General features: G+C 41.5%; 1 protein-coding gene across 3 annotated transcripts in view; it reads right to left on the reverse strand.

Moving 5' to 3' along the window:
- Positions 1-14909, reverse strand: part of FSD2 (fibronectin type III and SPRY domain containing 2) — a 60429-nt gene that overhangs the window by 22641 nt on the left and 22879 nt on the right. For 2 of the 3 annotated variants that reach the window (XM_033920339.1, XM_033920340.1), the window contains exons 11-13: positions 13507-13636; positions 11067-11243; positions 4842-7013 (exon numbers count right to left, since the gene is read on the reverse strand). In XM_033920339.1, coding sequence (XP_033776230.1) covers positions 6761-7013; positions 11067-11243; positions 13507-13636 — 560 coding nt within the window. In that variant the 3' untranslated portion in view covers positions 4842-6760. Of the gene's footprint in view, positions 1-4841; positions 7014-11066; positions 11244-13506; positions 13637-14909 lie in introns of those variants that run through there. The other variant, XM_033920338.1, reaches the window with a different exon arrangement.

The following is a 14909-nucleotide window of genomic DNA, read 5'->3' on the forward strand; positions in this document are numbered from 1 at the left end:
TTTTTTAATTTATTTATTTTTTGTAGTTTGCTTGGAGGATTAAGAACATAGAGCCAAGGAAAGTCAAATGCCCTATGGATACTATCCTCCAAAAGTAAATGGTAGAAGAACAGGCTTGTCTTCAAGATGGAGTAAGGAGCCTACTTAATCTACCAACAGATAACGCAACACACAACACACATGCTTATAGTGCCTGGCAGGATTCCATTTCAAGCAGGCACAGCAAAATGAGCTTACAATTTTAGAGGAAATGCGTTGATACTACCTGTTGTTTTTTGAAATAGTTTTGTATCTAGACTTGATCAGGTGTGCCATGCTTAATGCAAAGGGCCAGACAAGTATCTGGATCTGCTCTCAGCATCTGATAGCAACAAAACATCCTAGCAGTGGCTGTGTAGATATGCATGAACTCCTTGTGGTCATACATGACTCTCCTTCCTAGCTTCAGGAAATGAGGAAATTTGACAGGTATTAGGGAAGCCCCACACAGCATTACTTCCCCTTCCTCCTGTGCCACTCTGTTTGAGTCATTTCCAGTGCCACTCTGTTTGAGTCATTTCCAGTGTTTACCCAGCTTTTTTTTCTCATCATATATGTCATCTGTTTCATTGTGACTTTAGCGCACTAGTTCCAAAATCTGTTTTGGGAATATTCATGAAAGCTATTTTGCATGTGCTGCAGTAGATTTCTCATTGTGGCTGTCCTGAAAACAGATTGCTTGGGAGACCCTCGGGAGCGATTTGAAACCACTGGTGTAGAGGATATACAGATATGATGCTTTTTGTGTTGATAACATAAGAACATAAGAACTGCCTTCTCCGGATCAGACCTTCGGTCCATCAAGTCCGGCGATCCGCACACGCGGAGGCCCTGCCAGGTGTACACCTGGCTTAATTTATAGTCCACCATATCCTTATATGCCTCTCTTAAGGAGATATGCATCTAGTTTGCTCTTGAAGCCTAGGACGGTCGATTCCGTCATAATCTCCTCTGGGAGGGCATTCCAGGTGTCAACCACTCTCTGAGTGAAGCAGAACTTCCTGACATTAGTCCTGAACCTGTCCCCCCTTAGCTTCATTACATGTCCTCTAGTCCGTGTCAAATTGGACAATGTAAATAATCTTCTCTGCTCTATTTTGTCGATTCCTTTCAGTATTTTGAAGGTCTCGATCATATCCCCACGCAGTCTCCTTTTCTCAAGGGAGAACAATCCTAGTGTTATAAGTCTGTCCTCGTATTCCAGTTTCTCCATACCCTTCACCAGTTTTGTTGCTCGTCTCTGCACCCTCTCCAGCAGTTTTATATCCTTCTTTAGGTAGGGAGACCAATGTTGGACGCAGTATTCCAAGTGTGGTCTGACCATTGCCCTATAAAGCGGCATTATAACTTTCTCCGATCTACTCGAGATTCCTTTCTTTATCATGCCCAACATTCTATTTGCCTTCTTTGCCGCTGCCGCGCATTGTGCCAACGGCTTCAGGGTCCTATCTATCAGTACACCCAGGTCCTTTTCTTGTTCACTCTTCCCCAGAGTTGCACCTGACATTGTATACTCGTATTCCTTATTTTTATTGCCTAAATGCATTACCTTGCATTTCTCCACATTGAACTTCATCTGCCATTTCTCCGCCCATGTTTCTAACCGACACAAGTCGCTCTGGAGTTTCTCTCTATCATCCTGCGATCTGATCGCCCGGCATAGTTTTGTATCGTCTGCAAACTTGATGATCTCACTGGATGTTCCTTCCTCCAGGTCATTGATATAAATATTAAAAAGGATCGGCCCAAGTACCGAGCCCTGGGGTACACCACTAGTCACTTTCTCCCAGTCGGAGAACTTCCCATTTATGCCCACTCTCTGCTTTCGGTTTTCCAGCCATTTGCCTATCCACCTTTGTATATCCCCCTCTATGCCATGGCTTTGTAGTTTCCTGAGAAGTCTTTCGTGTGGAACTTTGTCGAACGCTTTCTGGAAGTCCAAGTATATTATGTCCACCGGCTTCCCACTATCAATTTGCTCGTTCACGGTCTCAAAAAATTGGAGTAAATTCGTCAAACATGATTTCCCTTTCCTGAATCCATGTTGACTGGGTTTCATCAAGTCGTGTGCGTCCAAGTGCCGGACTATGCTATCCTTGATCAGTGCTTCAACCATCTTGCCAGGGACAGACGTAAGACTCACAGGTCTATAGTTGCCCGGTTCCCCTCTCGATCCTTTTTTGAAAATTGGGGTGACGTTCGCTATCCTCCAGTCGTCCGGTATCTGTCCAGTTCTGATTGTCAGGTTTGCAAGTTTTTGCAATAACTCTCCGATTTCAACCTTCAATTCCTTTAAGACTCTCGGATGAATCCCATCCGGTCCAGGGGATTTGTCACTTTTAAGTTTGTCGATCTGATAGTATATCTGGTCTAAGTCCACTTCAACTGTGGTGAGGCTGTCTTCTATTTCTCCTGCAAACACTTTCTCCGCTTCAGGTATTGTTGAGGTGTCCTCCTTCGTAAAGACGGACGCAAAGAAGCAATTTAGTTTGTCTGCGATTTGTTTATCTTCCTTGATGTACCCTTTTCTTCCCTGGTCGTCCAGGGGTCCCACTGCCTCTTTTGCAGGTTTTTTCCCTTTCACGTATCTAAAGAAGGGCTTGAAGTTTTTGGCCTCCTGGGCTATTTTTTCCTCATATTCCTGTTTTGCATCCCTCACCGCCTTGTGACATTTCTTCTGATCATCTTTATGTTTGTTCCAGGCTTCGGTTGTCTTTATGCATTTCCATTTTTTGAAAGAGTCCTTCTTTTCTTTTATGGCTTCCTTCACCTGTATGGTAAGCCATGCCGGTTCTCTTTTGCTCTTTGTTCTCCGATCTTTGGAAATCCTCGGAATGTAGAGATCTTGTGCTTCTGTGATAGTATTTTTCTGGCTCACATTTTTATGTTAATGAACATACATTATTATATTCTCTTCCAGTAATGTGAGCAAAAAAGTCCACCCCTTAGAAGGCTTGTGAACCCCCCTCCCCCCCCCCAAAGCTTGTATCTGTCATCTGAGCTTTAGTGAATACATTATTCCACTTGATCAGACCTGCGATGGAAAATGGAACTGTTGTCTATGTAATTTATGAAATTGATGAGAAGGTTGCAAATGGTTTAGAACACGGAGGCCCAGGGTGAGTTGGAAATGTGAAAGTTGCATTAGCTGAGCTTCATTGCCTTCCTATTGTTATGTTATTGGTGTCTTGCAAACTTTCCAACCAGCAGCACACTAAATCCAGTGCCCCGGCTGGAAAGCACCCGGAAGTGCGTGGACGCCCATTTGGCCGCGACCCACTTCGATGGAAGGATCTGGGAGGTGTGGAGAGAGGAGGAGAGACGCCGGCCAGGAGGAGACTCATTTGTGCTGGCTGACTTCCTGTAGGATGTGCAGCAAGAGGCACGTCCTGTAGGCAGTCAGCCGGCATGGACGACCCTCCTCCTCGCCACGGCACACAGTTTGCGATACACTGCCTTATACGCTGAAAGGCCCACATATTTGGATTCTAAATACCCTCATAGTAAGTCTGGTTGGAGAGCGAAGGCATTTTCCTCCTCGGCAACAGAACTGTGGAAGCAGGTTCTGAGGGGATGGAAAGAACGTTGGGGGCCCAGTATTCTACTGATGGCAATCGGCATTTTGAGGACTGCTGCCAGCATTAAACTCGTAAATGTAATGCCAGGCATGACATCTGAAGGGAGCCGTGAGCAGCAGGTGGAAGATGCTGCTCGTGCCTGCAAACATTTCAAGAGGTACTCGGGGGAGGGGAGGTGGGGAAGAGTGGGGGTGGACGCATAGCGCAGCGATGCAAGGTGTCACCGCCCCAGGCACTTACCTCCCTCGCTACGCTAAATCCTGACTTTTAATCCTTGACAAAACTAGGAAAGGGTTTAGAGTCAAAAACGGCTTGAATGGGAAATTGTATTGGATGCATTAACTGGGAACTGGAGCATTGGACATGGCTGCTTACAATTCACTTGTCCTTCCAGAAAGCAAAAAATTAAAAATTGTAAGCAGCCATGTCCAATGCTCCAGTTCCCAGTTAATGCATCCAATACAATTTCCCATTCAAGCCGTTTTTGACTCTAAACCCTTTCCTAGTTTTGTCAAGGATGTTTATAGATGGCTAGCGATGGCTCTTATTTGATGATAGTAGAAATGCCATGTTAATCATGCTTATCACTGAGCTACAGCTAAAATGCTTCTGAAATACATTTAGTAAAACTACTAATTATGGGGTCAATGAGAGTTTTTCTGGACTACCACAATGCGCAAGATAAGGGGGTGATGAAAGTATTAGCCTAAAAGTTGGAGAAATAGGAAAAAACAGAGACATCACATCAGTTTTTCATGTGTCTGGCCTAAATTTCATAATTGTAATCTGATTTTTACAATCTTTTTTTTTTGCAGATCTTAAGTGAAAATGGTGCAAAACAACAGAGATTTCACTGAAAACATCTGCCGAGTGATGGTGATATATCTTTTCCAAAAAGGAAAATCGGCCAAACAAATTCATAAGACTTTTTTATTTTGTGACGCATTTGGCTGTGCTTAGACTTATCTTCTGTTTTTTTTGTTTTTGTTTTTTTCTTCCTTTCTTCTTTTCTTTTTCTTTCTCTCTTCTTTTTCTTACTTCCATTTCCTCTCCAAGCAACCAACCGCTTTAACAAAGCGACCCTACCCTATACGTTTTATCCCATTCCTACTCTCTCCTTTTCTTCTCAAACATGTAACTTCCCCCCCTCCCTTTTACCCTCACTCTCAAGTTTGTCTTGTCGATATCATTTATGTTCGCACTATTTATTTTAAAACGCAATTATTTTATTTTCTTATCTTTATTACCTTTTAAATTTTATTGTTAACCGGCCAGATATTTGTTTGATGGTCGGTATATTAAAAACTAATAAACTTGAAACTTGAAACTTGTCAGTTACATCAAGGGGTAAGTGCTTCCTATTCCACATTCAAGAACTGGGTTGCTGCGTTTAGAAGAGTTGATTTATTACAAATTGTAAAACGCTTAGAAGTCTTGATATGCGTTTTATCAAAATTTTAATAAACTTGATTGGAGCATGGGAGATGGAACGTTCTGGAAGTGGTTTGCAGCACAACCAACATTTCTCTTGGATGGATAAAAGAAGTTAAAACTATGCCATCATAGAGGTGCTGTGGAGTAGCCTACAAGATGGCAGCTTAGGTCTTGGGCTCCTACAGACTCCAATTTTAAAACAACGTTTGACCACAGCCAATTTCAGTAAAGAAGCCGTTGCATAAATCTTAACGACTTCTCTTCACAATGGCATCAAGCAAAACTGGAAAAAGACATCGCACTGAACCCAACTCCCTACAAAAATTGGGATCTGGAAAAATGGAAGATGAGTATTTCACAACAATACTAGAAGAAGTCTGCGCCTTGCAAGACCTCATGTCGGATACAAAAGAGGATATCAGCGACATTAAAGAAAATCTCAGCACTATTAAAGATTAATTTGCACAGTTTAAATCCCAGATCACCATTCTGGAAAAAAGTCATTTCACCAAAGAAAATAAATATAAAAGGAATTCAGCACCAAATAAAATGCATCTTGACCTGAATAATCGATTGCGTCTTAATAATGTAAGAATAATTGGTTTATCTGAGACAAAATCCAATTAGTGTTGGGAAAAATTAATTCCAACAATTCTGGAGATGAAATTCCAAAAAGAATTTGAAATTGAGAGAGTGCACCACGTGCCTTTGCATCGAAATATGCAGGGCAAATTTCCATGGCCTATGGTATCAAAAGTTCTGCGCTACTATCAGGTTATTGAAATTATGACTAAAGCCCATCCCCTTGCCCCAATTAAATGAGGGTCAAATTATCTAATTCTTGCCGGATTTTAATAAAACACTATTAAGCTCTGAAAACAACTCCTAACATTGAAAACAAGTCCCTACTCTCAGATCTGCTCAACCATCTTTCTCCCCTTCAATCCATTCAAAATTCATCTGCATGACTCGTACTCTGCAAGAGCCGCTCCTAAAGTCACTTCATTAGCTCCCCATCTGTTTCTGAATACAATTCAAACTCCTTTTACTGACCTATAAATGCATTCACTTGGCAGCCCCTCAGTATCTCTCCTCCCTTATCTCAACTTATGTTCCTCCCCCCCCTCCCCTGTGAGCTCCACTCAGCCTGTAGGTCCTTCTTATTTATGCTCTTCTCCACTGTCAACTCCAGACTCTGTCCCTTCTTCCTTGCTGTGCCTTATGCTTGGAACAAGCTACCCGAATCCCTGCAGCAGGCTCCGTCTCTAGCAGTGTTCAAAGCCCAGTTAAAAGCCCACCTTTTTGAGAGTGCTTTCGACTCCTAACTCCTCTCACCTTGGGTTCTTCATCCCCCAACCCTATATGTCATGTCTTTCAGCACTGTAGAAGTGATAAATAGTAGTAGCATTCCTAAGCTGAAGGCGATAATGCTCGCTATGGTCTGTCCATTGTATTCTCCTTCTCCAAACTTGCAGAGCATGGAGAAGGAGAGTATGATGGACAGACCATGTTCCATTTAAAAGCAAGTGGAAATTCATTCATTCTGCAAAACACATTAGGACCCTAAAGTGTTTTAGAAGGACATGCATCTAGCAGATAAGTGCTTTATCAAATATTCGTAGAGTTGAAGATTTATTCTATCATTGAACATGTGAACTTACTGTGAGCACTGTTCCAATTCACTTTGGAATTGTTACTAGTTACTATACCTAAAAAGACCTGAGAGATTCGGGTACTCCAATGCCATTGTGTATCCTTAAAACCCCAGGCTTTTCCAAAGCAAAGAAAGGATGTACGAAGTGCTGGAAACGGCAGCTGAATGTATAAAGGTGTTGCAGAAGGTCCATGTTGAAAAAGGACAGTTTCCAGTTGTCGTAGTCCAGTAGAATTCCAATTTTCTTCGGTGTGATTGTAATCCGGACATCTGGGGTACTCCCGCAGTGAAGAAACTCATATTTGTGCCTGGGATATAATATAATATAAAATGTATTTGTATAGTGCAAAACCTTGCAGTTCTATAGGGTTAACAAGGTAAAAGAAGACTGGACAATCACAGTGAAATAGAAAACATCAAGCTGCCAAAAATTTTACAAATGGGTAAGTTTTTTAAAAGTTTCCTGAAATGGTGATAAGAAACAGAGCTAATTCTAATGGTAAAATCTGGAACCATGGCCATGCCCCCAGGCCCATCCTAGTTCTACCCAACCCCCACCCTGTTCCACTTCAGTCACGCCCCCACCTTCTCAACCTGTTCACTTGTTCGTAAAATCTGGTAACCCTATAATAAGAGGAAGGAAAAGAAAGTACCCCATGGAAAGTAGAAAAACATTGAAGGCAAAGGAAGATCCAAGAAAATAAGTATTATAGTTACGTTATAAGGAAAGATAGAATAGTCAATCTAAGTTTATAAATATCAATAACAGGAAAATGAGAAAGATTAAAAATTAAACTAAAGTAAACTCTAGACAGTTTATTGTTCTGAGTTTTATTCCAGCCCAATAGACTAAACATGCCAATTTAGGCCAGCCGTTGATCTGTTGTAAGTATGTGCATCTAAATTTCAGCACTTTGGGCTCCTTTTACTAAGGTGTGCTAGCGGTTTTATCGCGCGCTACACACTAACGCCTCCATAGAGCTTGCGTTAGTATTTTTTGTGTAGCGCGGGGTTAGCGCATGCTAAAAACGTTAGCGCCCCTTAGTTAAAGGAGCCCCTTGACATGGCTTTGCCCAAGTATTCTTTGGTGTTGAGTATTCTGGATTACTGTAATTTAGTCCATCTACCAAGATATTGTAAAAATATATATAGATTATGCATGATACAAAATACTGCTGTGCGTTTAATCTTTAAAGAAAACATATTACACCATATTATAGAGAACTTCATTGGCTGCCAGTTGAGGCAAGGGTCCTGTTTAAGTTTGGAATTAAATGTTACAAGGTTTTGCATGGTTATGCACCCAATTATTTAGTGAAACAATTTAGATTTTTTAAATCTGATCGTCCACTGCGTGCTACAGCTTTGTTTGTTTTTCCTTCTGGTCGTGGTTGGGTGTATATAAGAGATTCTTACAACGACAACTGTCTTATCAGGTTGCAAGCTGGGATGTCAATCTTCACAGATTATTATCTCTTTCCACATCTTAGAAGCTTTTTAGGAAATTGTTGAAATCAATATTCACAAAATTTCTGGGGAATTGATTTGCATATCACTGTGATTGTTTAATTTTTTTTAGTTTATTTGAAATCAACACTGTTTGGGAAATTTCTGGAGAATTGATTTTATACATCACTGAGATTAAGCCTATTTAGTTTGTTAACCACATAGAACTGCAAGATTTTGCGGTATAGAAACGTGAGTTTACATTTGTTTCTATAAAAGCTTAAATGCACCTAAGTGCCAGGTTAGAACTGGTGCTAAACACATCCCATCATGGCACCAAGTTATAGAATTGCCCCTTATCCCCTAAATTCTGTATATGATGCCTTGTATTGTGTGTGCAAATCGGTGCATACAACTGATTTGCACGCACAACTTAAGCTTAATCGGCACCAATAATTGGCAATTGACACCTCGTAATTAGGCCAATTGGCATTAATTAAAGGTTACATGCACAACTTGGGAAAAAATGGAATGATTCTGTGAAAAGTATGTGTCAGTTCTACTCCATGAATTGGACTCACCGGGACTTCTTGAAAACGTTGCAGCTGCCCAAGGTTGATCACACCAGATAATAATAACTTTATTTTTATATACCGCAATACCACAAACAGTTCTAAGCGGTTTACAAGGGAAGAGACTGTACACAGACAGCGACATTACAGAGAACTTTCGAAATTACATTGGCAAGTTTGGTTTAGTCAGGTTTATCTGGAAGTGTTTTAGAAGTACATCAAGGTTGAAGTGGGGTCTGAGAAATTTGTCAAAGAGATAAGTTTTGATTGACTTCCTAAACGTTTGGTACGAAAGTGCATTTGAGATGAAGTTGGTTAAACATTTGTTCCATTTGCCTGCTTGGAATGATAACATAAGAACATAAGAATTGCCGCTGCTGGGTCAGACCAGTGGTCCATCATGCCCATGTTAGATCGAGTTATCTCTTGTAGGTGCAGCCCTTTAGGGATGGAAAAGCGAACAAGTAGGTACTGCGTGTATTAGTTGTGCCCGGGAATTTGAATTGGTGAGACAGATAGGTAGGGGATGAACCTGTCATGGTTTTGAAGCAAAGGCAAGCAAACTTAAAAATGACCCTTGCTTTTTGTAAAATGGGCTTACATGGTCTAATTTCTTGTGTTATGTAAGACTGTGTTCCCTGAAGTTTCAAGTGAATTTTCTGGGAGCACAACTGTATTAATGTACTCCAGCACGTTTAAAATTTCATTTTTAATTTGATTGAGTTTTCACAATAACAAACGATGTGTATTTCCTTTGATGGTGTGTGTCAAGTGGTTTATTAAGTCCTTGGAAAGTCTAAGCAATGAAAGCAAATGAGCATTGCCTTTACAGGGCTGGTGGGTGGTCTCATAGCATATGACTACACACTGAGGATACACATTCACAATCCAAAAATGTAACGCGGTTGGGTTAGTTACACAGGTGTACTCCCAGTGAAATTAGCTCATTTCCTTTGGTTTGTGAGATTTCTACTTTCCATAGGAGAGTCTTGTTTGCATTGAATTGGAGAAGGGGCCATGGGTGGATAATGGACATTTCTTTTTGTGTGTGTGTGTTATAGAATATGCCAGATGTGTGCACAAGTTAGGCACGGATTTAGGCCTGGTTTTCTTTGGCCTAAATGGATGTACCTTAAAGTTGTGTGATGAACTGGCACTTAGCATAATTCCATAAAAGGTAAGCGCCATTCTAGTCGACGCTGATTTTTTGGGCACAGTACAGTATATAGAATTGGGACCTGTGGGGCTCATAATCAAAACTTTAAAAACCCGCCTAAAAAATGGACTAAAACTTTTTCCATACAACTCCCTGACTTTTGAGTAACCCCATGTGGTATAAACAAATAAAAAAAACAAAGGAAATAAGGTGATACCTTTTTTATTGGACTAACTCGATGCATTCCTGTAGTGTTGGACTTGGTTTATTTCCATGTCAAGGAGAATCGGCAGGATCTGAGCCCTGGCTTCTCTAGTTCTCAGGAGGAGCTCAGGGGGTTAGAGAAGCCAGCTGCGACGGTTTCAAATCCCTCTTCTCCCAAAGACTCCCAACTCTACAGCCTTGGGTGAGTTACTTCACCTTCTATTGCCCCAGCTACAACTTAGATTGCAGACTTACTTGGGCGGGGAAATAATTTATGTATCTTACCTTGAGATCAGATTTGGAAAAAGTGAGCAATAAGTCTTAAAAAAATAAATCCAGAACGGCACTGCTCGCTTGAAAGCATGCCATTATCGTATATGTGCAGATTAAAAAGGGAGATTCACTTCAGAGTCCATTTAAATGAAATAATTTATTCATCTGTCTTACATTGCTGCATACCATAAAAATTAATTTATTATTTTTTCATAATGAGATGATTTATATATTTATGCAACTTATTACCTATTTTCCATAGATTTTGCACCTATGCTTGCTACACCGGACTAATATAGGTTAGTACTACTGGCAATTATATTAAATGCTATTACTGACACTGATGCTTTAGTACACTAGCTCATAATCAGAGGTGTAGTAAGTGGGGGAGGTGACCCACCCCAAGTGCCATTTTCATGGTGCAGTTCTGATGCCTCGCCTCCTCTCTGCCCCCTTCCCCCCTCAATACCTCTTTAAAAGTTCACCAGTGTGAGCAGCATCTTTCACTTGCTAATCGCGCCAGCCTCGGCTCCCTTCTGACGTTGCTTCCTGGTTGTGGGACCAGGACGTGACATTAGATAGGTGCTGAGGTCAGTGCGAGCAGCAGGTAGAAGATGCTCGTGCTGGCGAACATTTCAAGCGGTATGCAGGGGTGGGGGCACATGGCACGGTGATGCCACTAGCCAAAATGCTATACATTTTGCTGTTACCTTGATGGTGTGACGACATGTCTCATGCACCAGGATGTGTTGTTTGTTCCAAAGACTCCATTTCGGTTTGTGTCTTCGAAAGCCACTCCGATTCTGTACTCCACGTTTTCATCAGCATCCACCTCCCAATAGTGTTTTCCTCTGACGGGAATTAGATTTCCCATTACAGCAACGCATCTGTATTGAATAGACAAATAATAGATTAACAGACACTCAGGCCTAGATTCTATAAATGATGCCGAAAGTTAGGCGCCTAGATTGGTGCGCCTAGCTATTCTAGGCACCGAACTTAATTTTCTTAGTTGGCTTAATCAGCACTGATAATTGAAAACGCCATTAAAAACTATTTTAAAAATGAATTAACTAGTAGGTGGCTATCATTTCAAGGTGGGTGTCTGCCCCCAGGTGCCTACCAGCCTGTAGGTGTGGATTTGAGGCAGAGTTTGGTTGTGGTTTGACTTAGATGTCGCAAGATCATGGCGGTATAGAAAAAATAAAGTTATTATTATTATTAGGTGCCCTTATTTAGGCCAAGAAAACTCTGACCTAAATGGCAGCGCTCCTAAGCATTCAACGCCTACAATTAGGTGCCTATAATTAGGGTTACTAGATGTGCGGATTTCCCCGGATGGCTTTTCAAAACCTGGTACTTTGTTTAAATTTTGAAAATAGATTGCATCGGGAGGGGACATGCGCGCTTGCAACGCGGTGATGTCACACGCACGCGTGCATGCACGGATGCCTTCCTGCCCGATGAACAGGCAGCGGGAGGGGGGGCTGGGGCTTAACAGGGCAGGGATGAGGGCGGGTCTAAGGGTCCAGATTTTATTGTGGTAAAATCTGGTATCCTTTCCTATGATCACTGATGGAAACTAGGCACGATTTCTATAAAAGGTGCCTAGTGGATGATTGAGAGTTGTGCTCAATGGCACCTAGGAGTTAGGCGCCTTTTATGGAATTAAGGCCTCAGTGACTGTTAGCACTTGCTGTATACATAACGTGACCATACGTCCCGTTTTGAATGGGACCATCCCGTTTTTAGTTAGTCTGTCCCTTTGTCCCCAAGCACAGCTTCAGGACTCCAAAATGTCCCGTTTTCAGGGGCACACTGAAGAAACAAGTACTGTACCGTAGTGAATACAGCCCCCCCCCCCCCTCTCCCGGTACCTTTTTTTTAATCCCGGCGGCTGCCTCCTGCCTGATGTCTTGAGGCAGAGCGGCGCACCTGCCTAGTCCCGTGCCGCTCACTGAATGGCTGCCGTCAGTTCTCGCGAGTCCCGTGAGAACTGATGGCAGCCATTCACTGAGCGGTGCTGGGCCAGGCAGGTGCGTCGCTCTGTCTCAAGACGACAGGACAGGAGGCAGCCACCAGGATTAAAAAAAGGTACCCGGGGGGAGGGAGGGGGGGTTCCTGTCCCATCCCGTTTTGAGGAAAAAAATGAATGGTCAGGTTATGTATGCCCATTTTACAACTAGCATCATTGTTTAATTCTATTCAGCTCTGCCTCTTCAAAATATCCCAGAACCCCCTAGGAGCAGCCATAATTCAGCAGTATCCATGTACCAGGATTTAGTGTGTTTGTGTGGTGTGCCTGATGTCATCTGGGATATTCTGGTCCATTGTGGCTGATCAGATCCAGTGGGTGTGAAGTGGTAAGAGCTGCTCCTAGGGATTTATGGGAGGATCTGTTTAATATTTTTGAAATGTGTGCTTTTTTTAAACAAAAATTTTCAATTGATAACACTGTCAATGTTACATACTGGAAGCAATTTTAGAAGAGCTGTGTGCCATGCCGCAGCAGCGATGCTGATGTGGTAAATGCACTGAAGCCCATAGGAATAGAAAGGGCTTTGGTGCATTTACCATGGCAGTATCGCTACCGCCGCTTTGTAAAGTAGTTAGGTGCCATCAACTCGTGCTCCAGTCCTAGCGACAGATCTAAAAAGAGATTGGTTTTATTCTAGGCCAGTAAAGTCCTCCAGCGTCATCCCCCATGGTGGTTTTCAACATGTCCAGCCATCTGATTTGTAAAAGACCCGCTTAAACTTTAAGATGAGCGCTAAAATTGCAGTTGGGGGAGGAAAAATCTTAGGGCCAGCTTTTGCAAAGCTGATTAGTGTGGGCCACCGCAGTAAATGCCCCGAAGCCCATAGGGATTTAAAGGGCTTCAGGGCTTTGGCCATGCGGTACTCACTAGTGCAGTTTGGAAAAGGGGGGTGGGGGGGCTTAGTTTCTGTTCTTTCAACCAGTGGTTTATTTCAATACTCAGGACTCACAATATTAAAGCTTCTGATCTAATAGGCAATAGACAATTTTTAAGTTATTCTTGCTATATACCTCCTTGAGTGAATTCCTTCAAAAAGGTGGTAAATAAAGCCTAATAAAAAAAAATTACATAATGTAATGCAGATAAAAAATATTAAATATTAAAAGATTCACCTTGTAAAGCTATTGTACTGATAAGAGAAATCGAGCAGGCTTTCCTCTTCTTGGCATGCAATTGTAAATCCATCTTCTAAAATGGATAATAAAGGATGGGCAGTCTCTTCGTTAAGATGAAAGAAAGTACCTACAGCAGAATACAAGAGTGTATATATTCTTAGGCATCTGTAATTAGGGGGGGAATTGGATTTAAGTTGCGATAATTGGCTCCTAACACAACTTAAATAGCCCTAACGCTGCTTTTCCAAATATAGCAAGATATTTAAGTCACCACTTGTTCTGAAGTAATGAGATGCAAATGCATGTTTTGCATCTCATTACTATGCAAATCCCTTAACGTGACTTGCTGTGATACATCACCACAAGTTGCGTTAAGGCCAAAAACCATGATAGAATAACCTCAGGTTTTTGCTGGGGTTATTTAATTTCTTTTTCTTTTTTTTCTTTTACCATTCAGGAGCATCAAGTTTCAAGTTTATTCGTTATTTGATTGATCGCCTATCACAGTTACTAAGCGATGTACATAAACTATAAATATAAGGTAAACAATAACAAGAATATATAAAAAATATAAAAATCTTTTAAAAATAGACAAATTACAACAGGAAACACTAGGATAGAAGGGAACGAAATACATTTTATGATAGGAAAGGAAGAACATTTAAGGGTAATATACAAAGGGAAAGGGAAAACAAAATAGTTTATTGGGAGTATAATACACAATTGAACAAAATGAACGGCAGCTATAAAGAGCAATTGGCATTTCAATTAGATATTGAAAGCGTCTTTAAAAAGAAAGCTCTTAAGTTGGCATTTAAATTTATCAAAATTTTTCTCCTGTCTTAAGTAAAGTGGGAGAGAGTTCCAAGTTTGTGGTGCTGTAACGGTAAAAATATATTGCCTTCGTGTATTAATCATTTTAAGGGTGGGAATAACCAATAAAAGTTGTTCATTCGATCTTAAAGTTTTTTGAGAAGAATATGGAATTAAAACTTTGTAAATAAATGATGGAGTTTTGTATAGCAATGATTTAAAGGTGAGTAAAGATAATTTATAAAGAATGCGGTGTGCCACAGGGAGCCAATGTGCATCAAGGCCTGATGCTCCTGAGCTGTGGGGCTGAGTTCTCCCGCCAGCCCATCTACCCACCCACTCCCTAGTGGCTACCTTACACATCATTAATGGTCCATGGGGAGATCTGGAGAATCCAGGATGGGTCCGGAGGGTCTGGGAGGCATCTGCTGGGGACCTGAGATCTTTGACTGGGTGACCAGAGAATTGGATAGAGGATGTGCGCTAGATGTGGTGTATTTAGATTTTAGCAAAGCCTTTGACAGTGTTCCACACAGACATTTAATAAATAAACTGAGTGCCCTCGGGATGGGCCCCAAAGTGACGGG

This window comes from Geotrypetes seraphini, chromosome 14 (assembly GCF_902459505.1).
Source record: "Geotrypetes seraphini chromosome 14, aGeoSer1.1, whole genome shotgun sequence".
NCBI classification, from domain to species: domain Eukaryota; kingdom Metazoa; phylum Chordata; class Amphibia; order Gymnophiona; family Dermophiidae; genus Geotrypetes; species Geotrypetes seraphini.